We start from the raw sequence: 20,015 nt of genomic DNA, 5'->3' as shown, positions 1-20,015 counted from the left end.
CTGACTGGTTGTCCCAGCCGTAATCGTTCCTAAGTTTTTTTTGTTGTTTTTTTTTTAAACATGGGAATGAGCATCTCACAGTGAATTGCATTCGAGTGGGCTGGGGATCGTTCCGGCCCACCCGCCTCCACTAACATTAAGTCAGTCCTTCATAAGTGAATGCCTGTCTACATGGTCAATCCGTTGTTTAGTTTCCTCTATGCAGAAACTGAACGACCAATGAAAAGCAGCCAAGTCTCGTTCATCCAGCCGGGCAGCATTTACACTGAACGATTTGTCCCATAGATGGGATTCGTAAACCTGCTTTATCTGTCTCTTGCATCGGACTCCTTGGTGCAGCCTATGTTTTAACACCATTATGGAAAAGGTAATTGTAAAGATGGCAAGCGAGGGTCCAGATATTAATGTACTGAGCTGTTGAATTCCTCCGTATGATTGACTCCCCCCTTTTTGGGTTGTAACGTGCCGAAATACAACTTCTATGGCTGGGCCTCCGGCCGCCTTCAGTGTTTAGAAGGAAGTATTGTGGGTAACTTGAAAGATCTAGAAGTCAGAACCCAATTCAAAGATAAAAGACAAGGTAGAGGAGGCCAAGTGTTGTGCCAAAATGGTGCTTACGTTTACTGGGCACAATATTCCTTGAGGATCTAACGTTTTGTAACTTTTTATTTATTTTTTATTTGTGATGTCCTTTTTCATATATTTAAAAAAAAAAATGCTTTGGTAGGGTTCTCATTGATGGGTTGACCAGTCTTTGCTCCTATTACGAAGGTGCCGGCACACAGACGTCTGCAGATACAGGTATTTGATGTGTCAGCTTTATACGAGGTTTTGTATCTGAAGATATATCTAACAATGATTAGCAAACTGCGACCTAAAAACAATATTGTGCAACTGAACACGGCAAACCTCGTGTGTTACAGTGCTCTAATTTCTTATCACTCGGGTTCTTTTAAACTGCCAGTAATAAGTGCCAGTCAATATTGTAAGTCAAACTGCATTGGTTGAAGGGCGGTTTTTGCCGGGTGACTGACATATATGTATACAGTACTATGCAAAAGTCTTAGTTAAAGGCCATTTAAGTGTGGAAAAAATGCTTACAACTTTTTTTTTTTTTTTTTAAATAAGCAATGTAAATCAAATCTGTTTGACTTGCTCTCAAAACAGCACCAATTCTAGGTACACTTGCACACAGTTTTTGAAGGCACTCAGCAAGGAGATTGTACCAGACATCTTGGAGAATTACAGATCTTCTGTAGATGTCGGCTCACTCCAATCCTATCTCCATATAATCCCAGACAAGCTGGATGATGATCGGGGCTTTGTGGGGCCAAATCATCACTTCCAGGAGCCCCTGTACTTTTACACTGAAGATGGTTCTAAGGCTTCATTCACACAGGGGGTTTTAGTTTTTATTTTTTAACGTGGCTATTTGGCCTTCATAAAACGTCGGCATAAAATCGTGACCACGTGAAGCATTGGATTCTAATGCATTGATTCATATGGGCGCTGGAAGCTCCCATTGACTTCTATGAGAGCTGGAAAAAAGGTAGGGGGAGGGAGTTCACCTGCATCTGGCTCTCCAAACAGCTGGCGGATTACAAGTCATTCCAAGGATTTCTGTTAACTAAAAGAATTCCGTGCTGCAGCATATTTTATATGGGATACGATCATCTGAATGGACGAGAAAACGCTAATTATTCTCGGGGGTATTCCACATTGATTTTGTGGCCGGTGTAAAATCGCATCACTAGTGTGAATGAATCTTTAATGACACTTCAAATTTATTCTGTAGCAGGACAACAACCCCAAACATCCAGCCAATCGCACACCTATTTATGAAAAGAAAAATCTATCTTTGCAGCATTTTTTCCACACCTGTCTAAAGCTCCTGCACAATACTGTACAAACACAATTCCCCATAACTTGCGGCTGTGCACCTGTTTGGCTTTCATTTCTATCAGCAGCGCATCCCCCTGTTTTACAAGAGGGGATAGCCTGCTGATAAATGCTAGCTTTGGTCAACAATAAATTGTATATATTTATATTTACTTGCTTAAATTGTGAAGTGGGAATCTGTAGGTGTGATTTGCTTGTGCCATAACCTCCCTCTTTAGAAGGCGCTCTAGTGACTGTTGCTTCCCTAGACAGTAGTGCATGTAGGCTTTCAGTTAATGCATCAGTATTTTCTTTGCTCCTAAGACGGTCGGCTCAAGTGATACGAGAAATAAGACTGAACGCTGCGAGCGTTGCTGCAAGATGAATGGAATGAAACTTTACTTGTGTTCCATTACTTCAGTATTTATATCACTTGGCGTTTTTGTCTTTCCAGCACTGGGATGTATTTACAGAAGTTACAGAGGTTTTCATCTTGGTGCCTGCTCTGCTCGGCCTTAAAGGGAATCTAGAAATGACTTTGGCATCTCGCCTCTCAACTGCGGTGAGTATTCTGTAGCTTCCTGAAAGCATTCAGTAAAAATAGCCCATGCTGTTTCATCTGGCAGGGTACCTAGATGCTGTAATGCACATTTTCGTCAAACGAGTGTATCACTGCAGTGTGATATGGATGTTGGTGTATTATGCTTTTTATTATATGCACTGGTGCATTGGCTTTGACTTTCAAATTTAAAGGAACCATGTCAGTCTTCTGGTAACTCTGTGCTGGCATGCAGACCCAAGTGTTTTGTTGTGCTAAACTTTGTCTTTAATGTTACCCAGTTAGACCAAAGATTTTACATAGGGATAACATATGTAGTAAAGGGTAGAAAGAATATGCACATAGGCATTCTACTCTCCATGGAACTCGGAAAGATGCGTTCACTCGTTATACAATGTTGTGTAAGAATTGTAGTCTCTAAATATGACTTTCTCAAATACAAGCACAAAGAGGGGAGAAGACCTTCTAGTACTTCAGTAACACTGGAACCATGGCACCAGAGTCATAGAACAATCAACTGTGCGCCTTATAAATGTCATGGATGGGTACAGGACTTGTCCTAATACATAAACACAGCCACTACAAGGCATGGGTCTGCCCCTGGAGGATCTATGTTACTTGGACTGCCTGTTGGATTCAGTGGGCATCCTCTAATGATACAGTAGAAGCTTTCCAAACACTTCCTCTCCCACCATCAGTATGTGTTTTCCAAATGGGAAAACCCTGTTAAGGGGTTGTTCACACTGGGCATAAAGTCCTTTGTGTTTACAGTAGCAACAGCGAAGTGGATGAGATTTGAACGAATAACACATGCAAGTTGCAGAAAAAAATCCATTCTGAATTGTGTGGACTTTAATGACTGCCCATACGACTTGCATTAAGTCGGGGTCTCCTGTGTCAAGAATAGTGGGTGCTCGGCTGTCATTCAGCAGATGACTGATAAAACCACCAATCCCCGCTGTTTAACTTCTAGCATGCCGCGATCAGTGTGACTGCAGCATGTAAAATGCTGAGAGGTGCTCCGTCACCTATCGGACCCCTGCAATGTGATTGCGGGATCCCGATGAGTTATGGCACCCATAGACTTGAATATGGCCTCCGAGTTTGCCAGTTACGGTGACCTATAGACATTAGGAGTTAAGGTCACCATTCAAAAGTGAAGGGTTATAAGAAGGTACATGTCATAACATGAACCACAACACAACCTAATTTCCTGGATTTTACCTGGGGACTGAAGGCTTTGTGCTGAAGGTTAATTGGACCTCTCCAGCTGCTCAGTAATGACTCCTATTAAATGTTGACTTTGAAGAAATGTCCAAACTGCAATGTAATGTTTACTGTTTGGCAGGGGAATTGAGGTGACATGAAGGTACAAGGTGACCGGGTCGCCCTGTCTAGTGCGGTGTAACCTGCTGATTTTTGGAAGCTAAACAAATATTTACTTCTGTTTTTGTTCTGACAAGTATGTCTGGTTGGCCAAGCTAGACGGTGAGTTTTATTATAGCCAAGTTCTTTCTGATGATGGCCCAATACATAGTAGAACTACTCTGGGTTCTGACTTATTTAACTCCTGGAAGCTTTTTATTTAAATGGACCTGTCAGGAGATGACTTATCCTTTATCAGTAAAGCAGGCAGTTATAAAATGCTGGAATTAAAGACCAAGTGATGGAAATGAGTCATAAATTAAGTGTAATAAAGGAAATCTAGGTGTGGCTTAGAGCTGTGAATGTCAAATGACTACATTCATGTAGTTTGTGGTAGAACAGGGAAATCTAGTATTTTCCCTTTTGTCTTTTTAATTTAAGTGACTTGCTCATATATTCTGTACTCCAAACTGTGCCTTAACCCCTTAGTGACCAACCCATAGTGTTTTTGCGTCCTGCCTAAGTGGGCTTTAATCCCCAAGGACGTAAGAACATGAATCCTCTGAGGATTAAAGCCCTGCAGGCTCCCGGAGGTAGCTGACAACATGGAGCTGTCATCCCGGGCAGTCATCCCAGATGTCATTACATCACGCAATTGTGCAGAAGCCGGGAGACCCAGGAAACTTAATCTCCTGGATGAAGGCACTGGGGACTGCAATCACTGCTATCCAATACATAACAGCGAGCATGGAAAAGTGTTTAAAGGGGAAAAAAAGTTAGTGTCAACTCTCCTAACCGGTCGTATCCGTGAGGGGAGATAAAATTACATACCCAATGTCCCCTGATTTGTCCTTTAATAGAGATCTTTCTCAGCTTTGGTGCATGCGCCTGTCATGTGTACGGCATTTTGCCGATGGGCGCATATGCAGAAGCCGGGAAAGTTGAAGGGAAGATGAAATTTCTTACCGGAGGCCTCCCCATTTGAACCCCGACGCAATCCTCCTCCGTGGACTTTTCTGGTTTCTGCATATGCGCCTACTGGCAAAATGCTGTATACATGCGCAGGAGCCGGGGAGTTCCTGCGAAATTTTAATCTCCTTTTCCCCCGGTTACTGAAGGCTCCTCGTTGAGCAGTTGCCAGTCTTGTGATGAAAACATAGCGATCTTCCATTAGGGCCCCCCTCCCTTCACAAGTGAGCAACGGGGCCTGGTATTCAGTTGAAATCCAATGGTGTTCCCTCCATTATAGACCTAGCCATGTGTCCTAGCCATGTGTCCTATAAGCAGATTGGGGCCACAATTTCTGAACACGGGACAAACGGGTATCCATTTTGGGTTAAAGTCTTTATTCATGTGTGTGCTATGCAAAAAAAGTCTTCAAAAATGACAATTGCCAAAAAATCATATATTTTTTTTCCTTCTGCTTTGCTTAGATTCATTCAAAAACTGTGGGGTCAAATATGCAGTACTCCCCTAGATGAATTTGTTAAGGGGGTCTAGTTTTCAAAATGGGGTCATTTGTGGGGGTTCTGTATCACTTTGCACACTCAAAGGCTCTACAAGTGGGCAATGGGGCCTAAATCGCCTTCAAGCAGAATTTCTGTCCTGAAAGCCATCGGCTGCTGCTTTGGGTTTGGGCCCCGTTGTGCGTAGAGGCACAATATTAGGGCCACATCAGTTAGGTTTCTGAAAATGGGACAAATGGGGGGGTATCCATTTTAGGGTGTAAATCCTCATTTTCATGTGCACTATAGGAAAAAAAAAACTGTCGTTTTAAAATAACAGATTAGCAAAAATATGAAACTTGACTTTTTCTCTAAATTGAATTAACTCCTGAAAAAAAATGGTGTCAAAATACTCCTGACACCCTTCAGTGAATATATTAAGGGGTGTAGTTTTTAAAATGGGGTCATCTGTGGGGGTATCTATCATTCTGACACGAATGAGCCTTTGCAATCTTAGCTTGGTGTAGGAAAACAAAATGTTCCTCAAAATGTTAGTAGATGTACAAATTTAACATTACTTAAGTGTGTTTTTTTTTCCCCAAATGTGCGCTAGAATAAAGTAAACAGATGGAATTGTATATCCTAGCAAAGATTTTTACAGTGTTTTCACATTTTTTAATTGCAATATCTCAAATATGTGCAGACACTTTTTAAAAAAAAATTTTTCTAATTTTGGCGCTTTTAATATACACTAATTCTATCTATTTTTACCACCTAAATAAAGTACAATATGTGGCAAGTCAGAATCACTTGGATATGCAAAAACTTTACAGAGTTTTTCTATGTTAAAGTAACACATCAGATTTCCAAAACTTGGCTCTGTCACTAAGAGGTTAAATTCTACGATCATTTAATGTTTGTTCTTTAATCTTTCAGGCCAACATTGGACAAATGGAAACTTCTAAAGAGAAGTGGACAATGATTGTTGGTAACATGGCACTAATACAGGTAGGCCTTGGTCTTCCCTTCTGAAGTATTTCAGTGTATTGTGAATGCTCTGGATATTGTCTGTAAAGTTCAAGGTCCCAAAGGAACACTAAGCTCAGTTCCTGCTCCTGGCTCTTCCATCCTCCCCCCCCCCCCCCCCCCCCCCCCACCCTGCAGATGAGGACAACTTATATCAGCTCGGCGTGAAAACCGAGCCAATATACGTTCGTGTGAATCCAGCCCACGCGAGATGACCACAACAAGCAGAAGGTTATCTTGCTCAAACTCGGTCCAGGTTTTCCTACATATTTTTGAAACTGTCTTGTAGAAATCTTGCACAAGGCTTATTTCCTCCTATTCCCTTACACCTTTTTCAATGGTCCTCAGTCAAAAGTGCTTGAAGTAGTTCTTCTGGGGAAAGATGCCTCCTTGAGTCAGTTTTTTTAGGCTCCCCATACGGTTTAGATAACTGTCAGCTGAACAAGTATTTGGCCAGCAGCTCTGCTACCTGCCACAGATGTACACGGCACATGGCGAGTGGAGAACGATGTTGCCAGGGTCCTGGCATGGGAGAACAGAAGGATCAAGCACCTGAAATCCAGCTACTTGCTACCCGATGCTTAACATCTGTCAGGAGGTCCCAATACACATTAAATGACTGGCAGGTTTGGCCAATCTAGATCTCAGTATGCCCACCCTTACAATCCCATGCAACTAAGAGGAGCGGGAGTGAAATGGCTGATCTCTCAAAATGCTCATACAGGGCTTTAGATTTCTGTAATATCAGGGAAATGGAGGGAGCAATTTACTGATGTGGCTGGTCTGTTATCCCAGTCAGGAATGGACAAACAGATGTACCATTAATGGGTACATTGAGTGAACTGTAGTAGTGCAGGCAGAAAGTGAGCCTCCTGTAAATGACCTCAAGATCTAGTTGGCAAAGGGTGTTTTCAGTCAAGGGGAGAGGATTGGAAGTGCAAGTTTCATGGGTGCGCTTTTTTTTTTTTTTTTTTTTTTTTTAAGTTCAAGGAACACCAAACCCGGTTGGTTATAAATCTGTCTTTAAAAAAAGCTACCCAGGGATTTAACCCCCTTAGTGACGTCCCTATAGTGTTTTACATCCTGTACAGGATGTGTATGAAGGGCGATTGCAGGGCAACCTACCTTCATGCATCCTGTTGTCGGCTGTTTCTTACATCGGACACCTGGCGACAACAGCTGCGACGAGCCATGTGGCTGTTAACCCTTTAAATGCTGCTGTTAATTCAGCGGCTTTTATACCCCTTCTAGACCCCTTTAGTGAATTTTACCTCACCATAAATGTAACATTGAGCTATTTAGATACAGAACTTAACTTTCTGGACACCACCATAAAACTTCAAAACCATTCATTAGACATCACTGTACCCAAAACCTATTTATCCCGCATGCTTCAGATTGGACACCTTACCTCCAAACACATTAAAAAGTCCATAAATGAAGGAGTTACGACTTTTTTTTTTTTTTTTTTGGGTGGGTGGGGGGGGGGGGGGGGGGGGGAATGAATATAAAAATAAACAAAATAAAAACCCATTGCTAAGGGGTTAAAATCCTTGCCTGCACCTGCTGCATCAGTCCAGCCACTTCCAGATGGGCTTCAACAAGGGGTCACGTGGTATTGTGGACCTCCAGTGTCAGTGACGTCATAGGTGAGGGCGGGCTGTCGGCTCATTATAATAGTTAAGCCCCTCTTTCTATCACTACATTGATGGACAGCCACTTCCAGGTTTGGACTAAATTTAAAACAGACTAATGGCTCTTGTTCTGGTTGCAATGTAATATCACTGTTGTAGCCAAAGTGCATGCCTGTCCTGTTGTGGGTCCCATCATTTCTGGCTTATTCCTCCTAGGTACAAGCAACAGTTGTAGGCTTCCTGGCTTCTATCGCAGCAGTTATTTTTGGCTGGATCCCAGATGGCCATTTCCTTGTGGAACACGCTGTGCTCCTGTGTGCAAGCAGTGTCTCCACTGCATTCATTGCCTCTCTGGTCCTGGGTAAGCACTCTTATGTTTCCTATCAGGATGTGGTCATACATGGCATTTACCCAGTATTCTTAGCTTTTACAATGTGTGAAGATGAGAATATTGGCTTGCAAACCTATAGAACGGATATTAAAGATATTGATATTTCTGTTGATAGGTCTTGTCATGATCGGCGTGATCATTGGCTCTAAAAAGCTTGGCATTAACCCTGACAACGTGGCTACACCTATAGCTGCCAGCCTTGGAGACCTGGTTACTTTGGCATTGTTATCTGGTATTAGCTGGGGCCTTTACAAAGAAATGAGTAAGTAACCAGTATGTTGGCATATCATATAATACAGTGCAGTGATGGCGAACCTTTTAGAGACAGAGGGCCCAAACTGCTACCCAAAAACCCACTTATTTATAGCAAATTTCCAACACGTCAGGGGGCAGGGCTTATCACAACATATGATTTTTTTATAAAAAGGACAGGGCAGCTTCAAAATGGAGAGGGAGGAACACCCTGTCCCTTTTCCCCCATAGCTGGAGCACTGGAGTACAATTGGTACAAATTTTGACTGAAAATTATTTGCATAACCCACAGCTGATTTCAAACTATGCAGTGATCCCCCTCACCACCTCCTGAAGGCTTTTCCCCTGTCAGCGCTCCCTGGCTTCCAGTTCCCAGCGGCCTCAACTTGCCAACGGCACCACGCCAGAAGCCAGTGGGTGCTGACGGCAGAAAGCCTACGAATGAGGCGAGGGGGAGCACCGCATGAGGCGAGGGGGAGCACCGCATAGTATGAAATCCGCTGAGGATATGTGGTTGCTTTCTAGTCAAAATTCGCACCTCTGGTACAGATTTTGACCCCCAACCTATACACTTACCACCTTGTCATCAGAGCGCTGCTGCTCCTCTTTTCGGCGCTGGTGCTCCTCTTCTCGGCACTGCTGGGGTCACATATTGTTGGAAGTGTGTGCTGCCTTCTCTAGTCCTCAGTTCTGCAGGAGAGCGGAGGATCCCGGATGCACACTGCCATCAGTGTGTACAGGGATCAGTGCCGCTGCGTGACTTCTGGCTGGGGAGCCGCAGTACCCCAATCAGTAATCGCTACTGGGGTGAGCAGCCGTCGGCATGCAAGCCAGTAGAGGGCTCTGTGTGACGAAGGTTCACCACCACGGATATAGGAAGTATAGGCTTGGCTTTCTGATTTACAAAACGTTTGTCTAGAAAATTAGGTGTTTTTTTTTTTCCCTCTATCCTTGCACTTTTTGTGTGTGGTGTGTGTGTTCATGCAAAAGTCTACATTGAGAGCTGCGCACACCATACACATGCTAACGTTTTGGAAATTATTTTGAAGTCCAAGTGAGAAGAGAACGAATCTACTCTAATTACACAGTATGATATATCTACAGTGTAGACGCTAGATGGGAGAGGGTAATATCTGTGCAAATCAAAGGCTGAGGTATCTTTACCCTGTACCATTTGAAGTAAAGTGAATTTATTAGGATAATGACTATTGCTAATGTGTGTTTTTTGGTTTTTCCTCTTCGACAGAATTGGGAGTGTTTGTTAACCTTGTTGTGTGCCTGCTGTTCATAGCTCTGCTACCTCTCTGGTTCATTATTGCAAGGAAAAACCCAACAACGAGGCAGGTGCTGTCAACTGGATGGGAACCGGTCATCATTGCTATGGCTATCAGCAGGTGAGATATCGCACAGCTTTAGTGTTTAGAACTGTTCCAGTGTTTTTAAATACTACTTTGGGTGCATTTACTGGTTTTTCATTTTCTACTACTTTTAAAGGCAACCTGTCATCCCGGATAAATAATGGCCACTCAGCCCATGTATGTTAGGTTTTTTTTTTGTGTTTTTGTTTTTTAAATTTAAAAACATTTTTATTTTTATTTTGAAGCTAGGTGATCTAGCACTGTGCAACGCACGGGTATAAGTGCAGGAATAGGTTATTGAAAGTTGGGTTTTCAAAGTTATTTTCTTTTACATAACTTATGTTACTATGTCATTAACAACCAATCACAGCGCAGCTTTCATTTTACATCAGCAGTATAAGAAATGAAAGCTGTGCTGTGATTAGTTGCTATGGACACCAAAAATTACAGAAGTCGTAAGTTTCATTTTTAATTCCGCCAGTATTCGCCACCACGTGCTGAACACTCATGCAGAATTTTGTACTCAAATCGGACCAGAACTGTGGATTTGTAAATGAACAGATTTTGTATTGTATGTAAGATTTCAGAAAAGGCATGCTAGAGGTATGTTCACATGGTGGAATATACTGGTATTTTCCATGTGAATTCCATCATAAAAAAACCCCCACAAAACCCAGTTTTGGTTTTTTTTGCAGAATTCTGATGTGACTTTTGGCATCAGGATTCCACACATGGCTTTTGCCCATTGAGGCAAATTCCGCATGTTCATCAGCAGAAAGACATGGAATTTCACACGTGTTCATGTGAAAACAGCCTTGCATCACTGTGGAGTTTCCTTCATCCCTGCCGTGGCTGTCACAGCCGCGGCATCGGATCGCAGAGCTCTCCTGCTTTCCATGGGGCCAGCACTGCTGTTGCCGCCGCCAGCCTGTTGATTGCAATGGGCAATATCGCAGGAAGATAGAACATGCAGCGATGTGTTTTTCGCATAGCATCATGGTGCTATGCAGAAAAACATTGCTCGTGGGTATGACCCCATTCAAAAGAATGAAATTCATGATTCTTTATTGAAAAGTATCTGAAAACATACACACAAGGGCTAGACCAAATGGGATAGGGGTAAATATGCCCCAAAACCCCATGAAAAAACACACAAACTGACTCCGACACAAACAAGAACTAAAAGATTTTTCCCCACCTCTTCATAAAACCTATCTAAAAAAAAAAAAACAGCAGCGCCTCTGGCCTGGATGGTAGGTCAGGGCTCTGACCTATGTTCCCCACCCCTTCATAGGAAGTATCTTTTTCCTGATGTACAGAGATTTCTGGTCTGACAGCGATATCCGCTGTTACCAGAAGGGCTATTTACTCTTTAATTCCCTAACATCCCAGCGACCAAACCAGTTCCCCATATGGGGATACTGACAGCTGATCACTATTGAGTCAGTCCCTGACCCATTTTTTTTCTAAGGGTGACTGCATAAATATTGCCGCACCCATAGCATTTTATGGTTTGGTGACTGGACCACATTCTTTTGATTATCTCAGTTGGCCTTAACCCACACATCCATATCTCCTGAAGATCCGCCACACGGGCAGTGAACCACATAGAGCCTGTAGAGATGCTCATTTGTCAACAATAATTAACCCCAATGCACTTCTATTGAGACCCTCTGATCCTTATCCATTACACCTGACCCTTATACTAGAGATACGGATGTGCATTGGGTCCTCTTCTCGTATCCTCATCTTTAGCCCTTGATGGAACTTGACTGGAGAGAGGTGTCTCTTCTAGCTCTTGTTTGTGTCGAAGTCAGTTTTTGTGTTTCATGGGGTTTTGGGGCATATTTACCCCTATCCCGTTTGGTCTAGCCCTTGTGTGTATGTTTTTAGATACTTTTCAATAAAGAATCATCATTTTAAAGAGTGTAGTCTGAAGGGCATTCAAAAAAATGGGGTTCATATTTGTGCGTTCCACGCAGAAATCTCGCACGTTTTTTTTTTCTTTTCCTCCCCCTGGCCGTGTGAAACTGGTTTTGTAAGCTTTGACTCCAAGCTCTGTCAAAACGTCAGGCTGTGGCGGACTCTCCCCACCTGCAGTATAGTGACCCCCCCCCCCCTCTCCATGCTGGTGTAGAGGAAGTCTTGATGTGGGTGGGGAAAATCTGGCACAGCCTGCTTCTTGGACTCGAATTCTAGCTGACTCGCTCAAATTTGTGTTTTTTTTGTTTTTTTGTTTTCTTGTGTGCTTTCCTGAAATTTGACAGGGTTTGAGTAAAACCTACAGGAGCCCTGTCCCAGTTTCACATTAACATGTAACTCTTTTTTCCACATTCTTATTGCAGTGTTGGAGGACTGATTTTGGATAAAACTGTGTCAGATCCAAACTTTGCAGGAATAGCAGTGTTCACACCTGTCATAAATGGTAAGCATGTGATCATCCTCTTCGTTCCATGTTGTGGTGCCATCCAACCCCCCAACCCCCCAACCCCCCCCCACCTTCCTTTCTTATACCATGGCGAGAGCTTCTCTCTAAAATAACTGGATAAAGCATGTAGGACTAATTTTAAAAGTAATTGTGTAGTTTTATTTTCTGTCCTCCCCCCTCCTCTCCTTTTCAGACGGTTTGCTGTTAAATGCAGATAGTAGTAGCTTTTACATGCTTCACAACAGCCTTATGGAGCATAAGCACAAGACCCATTGACTGTGTGTGTGACATTCCCCATTATGAATGGTGGCTCCTATGATTAGCTCTACATGGGTGTTCTTTCATTGGAACCCTGTCCGATGACCAAAAAAGCTTTTAAAAGGTATGTTTACATGTAGTGGAAAATGGCTCTTTTCTTGTCCACTACAGACAACCTGCACCATTTTCCACTATATGTAACCCTACTCTTAAACAGGAAATGTCAGACTTTTATTAAACTCAGTGGCCAGAGAGAGAACTACAAAGTGTTTTGTTTTTTTTTTGTTTTTTTTAAATATTACTATTTAAATATAAATCACCAAAAATTCATTTTTAACAAAAACTTTGTACAATCGACTTCTGATGACCGACTTCCTTTAACCCCTGCATATTTTAAATGTATCATGTATGGCCATGGGGTTAGGTGCGTGTATGAAGCAGGCCTGGTAGCCAAACCTGCTTGATGTCTGGTGGTTGCCAACTGTTCAACAGCTGATGGCTGTGATCAGAGCGAGCTGTCGTCAATGACCAAGTCTAAGCAGTGCATATGGGTTGCTGCATAGCAGACTATGGCCTAATGAAGGCTCCCAGGGCTGCTGTTCATATACATTTTGTTTGCTATTAAGCCCTACCTATGGAAGGCTGGATTCACACAGGGCGGATTTGCTGCGGTTTTGCCGCAGCAGATCCGCCCGCGGCAAAACCGGCCACTAATCTCGGGATTAGCCAGCCATGTGGATGAGATTTCCCAGAAATCTCGTCCACACGGGACTGCTAATCCGCTGCGGTAAATCCGGTTGAAGCTGCAGCTGCGGTTTCAGAAGATGCAGCATGTCTATTTACTTTTTTTGTTTATTTACATCGCGGCCACGCTCTTCTCTATGGGAGCGCCGGCCGCAACGGAAAAGCATGCGGCCGAGCCGCTTCAAAGCCGCCGCGGCTTAAACCGCAGCGGTTCTCCCGGCGGAAATCTCGCGGTTTTTGCTGCGGCCAAACCGCAAGATTTCTGACGGGAATCCGCCCTGTGTGAACCCAGCCGAAGAGCTTAAAGGGGTTGTCCCGCGCCGAAACGGTTTTTTTTTTTTTCAACACCCCCCCCCCCCCCCCCCCCCCGTTCGGCGCGAGACAACCCCGATGCAGGGACGTACAGAAAGCTTACCGGAGCGCTTACCTTAATCCCCGCGCTCCGGTGACTTCTATACTTACCTGTGAAGATGGCCGCCGGAATCCTCTTCCTCCGTGGACCGCAGCTCTTCTGTGCGGTCCATTGCCGATTCCAGCCTCCTGATTGGCTGGAATCGGCACGTGACGGGAAGGAGCTACACGGAGCCGGCATCCTGCACGAAAGGCTCCATAGAAGAAAGCAGAAGACCCGGACTGCGCAAGCGCGGCTAATTTGGCCATCGGAGGGCGAAAATTAGTCGGCACCATGGAGACGAGGACGCCAGCAACGGAGCAGGTAAGTATAAAACTTTTGATAACTTCTGTATGGCTCATAATTAATGCACAATGTATATTACAAAGTGCATTAATATGGCCATACAGAAGTGTATAGACCCACTTGCTGCCGCGGGACAACCCCTTGAATGGAAAACAAAAGTACCATGGACTGTAAAACAGAAGTATTCTAGTATATGGTTCATGTCGTCATAAGTGAAGGGGGTTTCCATGACTCAAAACCTTTTTACAGCTGTGGAACAGTAAGTGATCAGTGGCTCCCTGTACAGTGCTGGAGCCCCAACCTGCTCTGTCTCCATTTAATGAGCAATCCTCAGTCCTATGTGAAAGCACAGGAGCAATTGCTGGGACAATCATCCCATGTAAAAGGACCCTGAGGGGGCCATCCTACACAAGACTACCTGTCAGGCATAGATGCCCGACAGATCGTCCCAGCAATGACTGCTCCTGTGCTCTTGCACAGAGACAAGCATCACTGATTGAAGGAAGGCAGAGTGGACCAGGCTACAATCCGGCCCGCCTCAGTTTACAGTTCATTTCCCTCACCCTCCAAAAAGGCTCTCTAGCTTTTTAATGCTGCATTGTGACCTTTTATGTAAGAAATCGTTACAGAAAGGCACAGTACACAAGAACGGGACTGGTACATTATTGCGTGCACACCTTTAATGTGACTGTAGTTTTGCAAGTAAACGGGTTTTTCTTTTCAGGTGTTGGTGGGAACTTGGTTGCGGTGCAGGCCAGCCGTATATCTACATACCTTCACATGATTGGCTCCCCGGGTGATGACCTTGGTCTTGTTCCTCATAAATGCTCCACTCCTTGTAGAACATTCTTCAGTTCTGGTACTTTTTTTTTTTTTTTTTTTTACTTTTTTTGTTGTGCATAAAGGCTCCTATGATTGTATGTTAACAGCTTTATTGTCTGAGTAGATTCATTGATTTAACATATGATTTGGCATCAAGACTATCATTAGTTGGGAAAACTGCTCTTAAAGGGGTTGTCCAGCTGTAAAACATTTATGGTTCGATCCCCAGGAGAGGTAACATTAATAGATCGTTGGAGTCTGTTGCCCAGGCCCCCTGCTAACCCGCACTTGTGCATAAAGCGGATGGCCTACAATACCGTCGCAAGCCACTGTGGTGGAAACAGATACCAGCAACCGCTGTTCAAGCCTTAATGCATTACATAATCTGTTCCAGAAAATTAGAGGGTCATATCTCAATATATTCACGGTCTAGAAATTGCAGGGTTTACAGAACCATATAACTGGAAAGTTAGAAAACCTAGACTTGTATAGGTAGGTTGTTTCTCTGTTGGTCTTCATGTTGCCCTGCATGGACTGTCACACCAGACTATTCTGCTACAGTAGTAATACACGCATGTAAATATTGATGAAATGATATAATGTATCAGATGGTTTCAGTAATGGTTTTAGATATCACTTCTGAAAATATATCTACAGAACTACTCTGTAGGATATCCTGTAGCACCGCCAATATATTGTGCACGGAATCTTAATTCTGTCCATGGTTGTCATGCACGGATGCATTTTTTAAAATCTTTCAATGGGTCTTCTCATGCAAAATTGGGTGCTGCTTGGGAATGTTTTTCAAAACTGTCTGCCTGTTACTTCACTTAGCTGCAATTTGGTTGTGTACAGGAGCTGTATACTGTCTGACAAGAATTGTGTCCCCTCAAGACAACGCAGGGAAACCTTTCAAAGAGGGTGTTTGGGAAATGTTTTGTTTTGGGTTCCGATTTTCAGACCTAAAGGTTGGCTGGGAAATCGGACAGATGGCACCTATTTATTTGAAAAAGCAATGGTGGAATTTCTTTCCCCATTCTCTCTAAAACAAAAATTACCAAGTTGTAGAATATTATGATGCCCTTCAATACTTGTCCCAAAAAACAAACCCTCATATGCCTGTGTTGGTGGAAAAATTTAAATTTATGGCTCCATAAATGCTGCGATTTAAGATATAAAAAAAAAAAAAAAACTGAAAAATGAGTTGGTCATTGAGGCACAAGCAGGTTTTGGCACTAAGAGGTTAAATATGCTATTCAGTTCCCTGTTTGGTATTTCAAGGTATGAATTTTAGGTGACTATCAAAGATGCCGTACCGGAGTATAGAGCGAGCTGCAAATTGTAGTAGCACCCATCTGCTGCAATGACCAGGACGGCAGTGATCCTGGCTATTTACACCTTCAGATGACTGTTAATGAGGACCATAACACCCAAGTAGTTCTACAGAGGTATGGGGCTCCCTCTGCAAGTCCATTGACATCCCTCTAACATGATCACAGAATACTGATGGATTACTATGGCAGCCAAGGATGTAACAATAGCTCCTAGGTCAACCATGTATCAGAGCTTACGAAGGCCTGCCTAGGGCCAGGCTCACGCAGGTGGATTTGTATTGCAGATTCCGTGACCGTCATCCGCACGGGCGATTGACAGGCATGCATTCTTGCTTTTTTTCACACTTGAAGATATGAATTGCGTATTATGAGAGTAGAAGAAAAATTGCAGCATGCTCAATTTTGCGACAGAATCCACACGGACTGTGCAGTAAATACAGGGTTTTTCTTTGTATGGTGCGTGACCACCTGCAAGCCTTTGCGGTCATGCACAATACAATTAATTGCTGAACTGTCACCGGACGGGCTCACAGCCAGAATCCACTGCAGGCCTCCCTCACGTGGAATCTGATCCACCTCGTGTGAGCCTGGCCTAAAATGGAATTTAATAGGTTATGCCTGTCAGTGGAACTATAATGGGCAGAATACTCTGCAATAGAGACATATTGCAGTATTTTGGCAATCAAAGGATAAGAGTCAAATTCCATTGTTTAACTGCAAGAAAGACCAAAACATGGAGGGAACACACTCCATGAGCGAAGGAGCATGTTCTATTTTAGTGCGGATTCTGCACGGATGGCTTTCTTTGAAGTCGATGGAAGCTGTCCAACCCATGGCCCTTCCGTAATAGACCTTCCAGAAAAGTGACGGATTCTGCGTCCTCGCCTAGCGATGGCGTGGGGAAAAAAAAATTTCTTAAATCTATGCTGCGGAAGAAAAAACGACAGGTACGTGTGGACGGCAGCTGTGGTCAGGCCCAGATTCCACTGCGGGCTCCCACATGCAGAATCCGGCTCGTTCGTGTGCAACCAGCCTTAAACTGTTTTTTTGTTTGTTTGTTTTTTCCCCTCATCTCTGGGGGAAGAATTAAACTTTACATAATTGGTACTGATACATCCATAATGACCTGTGCTATAAAATTAAAATTTCCTGGCCCCCCTTTTTAAACTTGTTTTGGGGTCTCAAAAACTCTTTAAAGGGCTTATAATGAACAACAATTGCATACTCTTCGATTTCGGTGGCTCCCTATTCAGTGCTGCAGAATTGCTAGGGTCCCAATGGTCGTACCCTGATCATACATAATACCCTAACCCCTTGACAGGTGATAAATACATTTAGTGGGATAACACCGAATTCAAAAATGAACTACGTGGTCATGGGATTAAAATGCATTTAAGGCATCAGATTTGTGCCAACTAGATTTACTTGAGAAATTGACATCTACAATTAAAGTAACTTCTTTTTTGTTTGTGATTAGTGTAGGGCCCAATGTCCATGTGCAGCCTTTATTTATAAAATCTGTGCGTGGCCCCTCGCAAGGGAGATCCATGCACCTTGCTGCGCATAAGGATGCATTAGCATCCTTAGGGTCGCTAAAAACATGCGGATGGGATTTCTGCCTGGCCTGGCATGCATGGGGAGAAATCGCAGCATGCTTCATCTTCTTGCAGATGTGCCGCATGGATGTCTCTTGCAGCTTCTATTGAAGCCTATGAAAGCCGCCTGTATCTGCAGCACAGCCACAGCTTTTTTTTTTGTGTGTGCGCTGTGGATACACTGAAGAGCAGGAGTTTAAAAAAAAACAAAAAACTGCGCGGCACACTGCCGGCGTGCCAAGAAGATCCGGCCTGCACAGAGGAGATTCCTGCAGCGTCTGGGGAGAGTTAAGAAAATGTATTTTCCCTCTCCATGGCCGCAGGCATGCACAGATACCACTGTGGGATTCAGCAGTGGTATCCATGTGTGCAAGTGGACTTGAGGTCCACCGGAAGCCTAGTTTATTGGGTTAGTGTTACTTGGAGCTCAGTTTTTTGTGTTTTTGTATTTTCACTGACTTTTTCCTCTTGTGATTTGTGTAGATGTGAACTCCCGTTCATCCCGTGTGTTGTTCCTCCTTGTGGTGCCCGGCCATCTAGTTTTCTTGTACACCATCAACTCATTGAAAGGTGGACACACAACAATGACATTGATTTTCATTGTCTTCTACATGATGACTGCATTGCTTCAGGTTAGTGCAACATAAATTGTGGGTGGATTCTCTGGACGCATAAGACCCACTGTCCACGGGTGGTTTTGATTTGCAGAATCCACACAAAAGATCTGTAAATTAAGCCGCCCCTTAGGAAAACATGGGTGTCCACAAATGTTTATAAAAAAAACAAACAAAAACCCCACAAAACATGCAGATTTGAATTGCGGACCTTTTTGCTCCATTTCAGTGCGGATCCCACATGGACTGCTTCCATTGAAGTCAATGGAAGCCGTCCAATCCGCAAGAAAGCAGGAGTTTAAAAAAAAAAAAATCTTATCTGCCTGTGGACATGAGGCCTAAAGGTGACATACGTATAACATTTATGTAACTATAACATGGGATGTCTGACTTTTTACACTTGACTATAACTGAAAAGAGAAGGGAAAAATCCTAAATATATTTAATACACTACAGTTTATTTACTGAACTTGTAGTGGAAATGATGATCATCTCATGCAGGGAAAAGATTAGGCTGCAGTGGATTTATCACTACAGAAGATGTCTAAGACCTGTGAGTTGAGGAGAATCATTGATACAGGCAGTCTGTCACCAGAAAACTGCCAATAAACTACTGGTAACAGTGCATTGGTGCTATGGTCTTATGCCGGATGGTATTCTTTTTATGGACGTTCAGCCAACTGGGAGATGCAGGTTTCTGCACGCTGTGTAAATCATCGGTCTATTGCACAACCTTGCAGCTAGTTTTAGCTTGTGCTGTGTACTGCTTGGTTCTCAAACAGCCCCTTCCTCTAGTCTGAGCTCCATGTCTTCAACATGGGGATGGGCTGAGGAGGACTGAGTAGTAGACAGCCTGGATCAGAACAAGCTACAGGGAGGCCAATCAGGCAGACTGCAGCTGACTTGCATAGCTTATGGGGAACATGTAACAGGCCCATATCTCCTGAATGGCTGCACTTCCAGAAAGTACCATTCTGCATGACTATAGTGCCAATGTATTGTTTGTATTGGTTTATAGGTGGTCTTCTGGTGAGACTTCCTTTATGTCCCCTCTATAAAGCACAAATTTAAATTGTGCTGTTAGCGGAGGTGTCAGGGAGCCGGGGGGGGGGGTTTGTTTGTATATATATTTTGCTCCTGCGCTGTCCCCTGCTGATCGCACAGCAACTTGACTCTTCTCAGATGGCTGTCCCACAAGTCTGTGGGAGAGCACAAACACAGCAGTCTGAGTAGAGTCATATTGCCATGCTGCGCATGATCTTTGGCAGGTGATCCTACAGAAACCGGGATGCTGGTGAGTGTAGAAATGAATCCCTCAGCTCCCTGTTGCCTTCCCTCATGGTGCCATAACTTAACTTATCACCAATCTATTTTGCAGCAATGTATGGAGATTTCATCCCTTGTATCAATCACTGTCCCCAGTGGAACTCGCAGTCTATCTTTTCTCTATCATACACAAACTGGGGCTAATTGTTTAGGCATGTATTGTACATTGTAGTAGGCTTTTTGAAGTGTGCCATCCAAACCCCGGTAGAACATACAAACTCCCTGTAGTTGTTGTCCATAGTCCGATTTGAATCTAGAACCCCAGCACTGCAAGTGAGTTGTATAATAT

General features: G+C 43.5%; 1 protein-coding gene across 1 annotated transcript in view; it reads left to right on the top strand.

Annotated features, from left to right (window-relative positions):
- The window catches only part of SLC41A1 (solute carrier family 41 member 1), a 41,991-nt gene that overhangs the window by 16,126 nt on the left and 5,850 nt on the right, over positions 1 to 20,015 (top strand). The window contains exons 3-10 of the mRNA XM_066600183.1: positions 2,333 to 2,440; positions 6,184 to 6,255; positions 8,124 to 8,268; positions 8,414 to 8,560; positions 9,797 to 9,944; positions 12,254 to 12,333; positions 14,760 to 14,894; positions 18,270 to 18,418. Of these exons, the coding sequence (XP_066456280.1) occupies positions 2,333 to 2,440; positions 6,184 to 6,255; positions 8,124 to 8,268; positions 8,414 to 8,560; positions 9,797 to 9,944; positions 12,254 to 12,333; positions 14,760 to 14,894; positions 18,270 to 18,418 (984 nt within the window). The remainder of the gene's footprint in view (positions 1 to 2,332; positions 2,441 to 6,183; positions 6,256 to 8,123; positions 8,269 to 8,413; positions 8,561 to 9,796; positions 9,945 to 12,253; positions 12,334 to 14,759; positions 14,895 to 18,269; positions 18,419 to 20,015) is intronic.

The sequence above is a fragment of the Eleutherodactylus coqui genome, chromosome 4 (assembly GCF_035609145.1).
Source record: "Eleutherodactylus coqui strain aEleCoq1 chromosome 4, aEleCoq1.hap1, whole genome shotgun sequence".
In the NCBI taxonomy this organism is placed as follows: Eukaryota; Metazoa; Chordata; class Amphibia; order Anura; family Eleutherodactylidae; genus Eleutherodactylus; species Eleutherodactylus coqui.
Note: the sequence above shows the minus strand (reverse complement) of the source record. Positions and strands in the feature narration are given on the sequence as shown.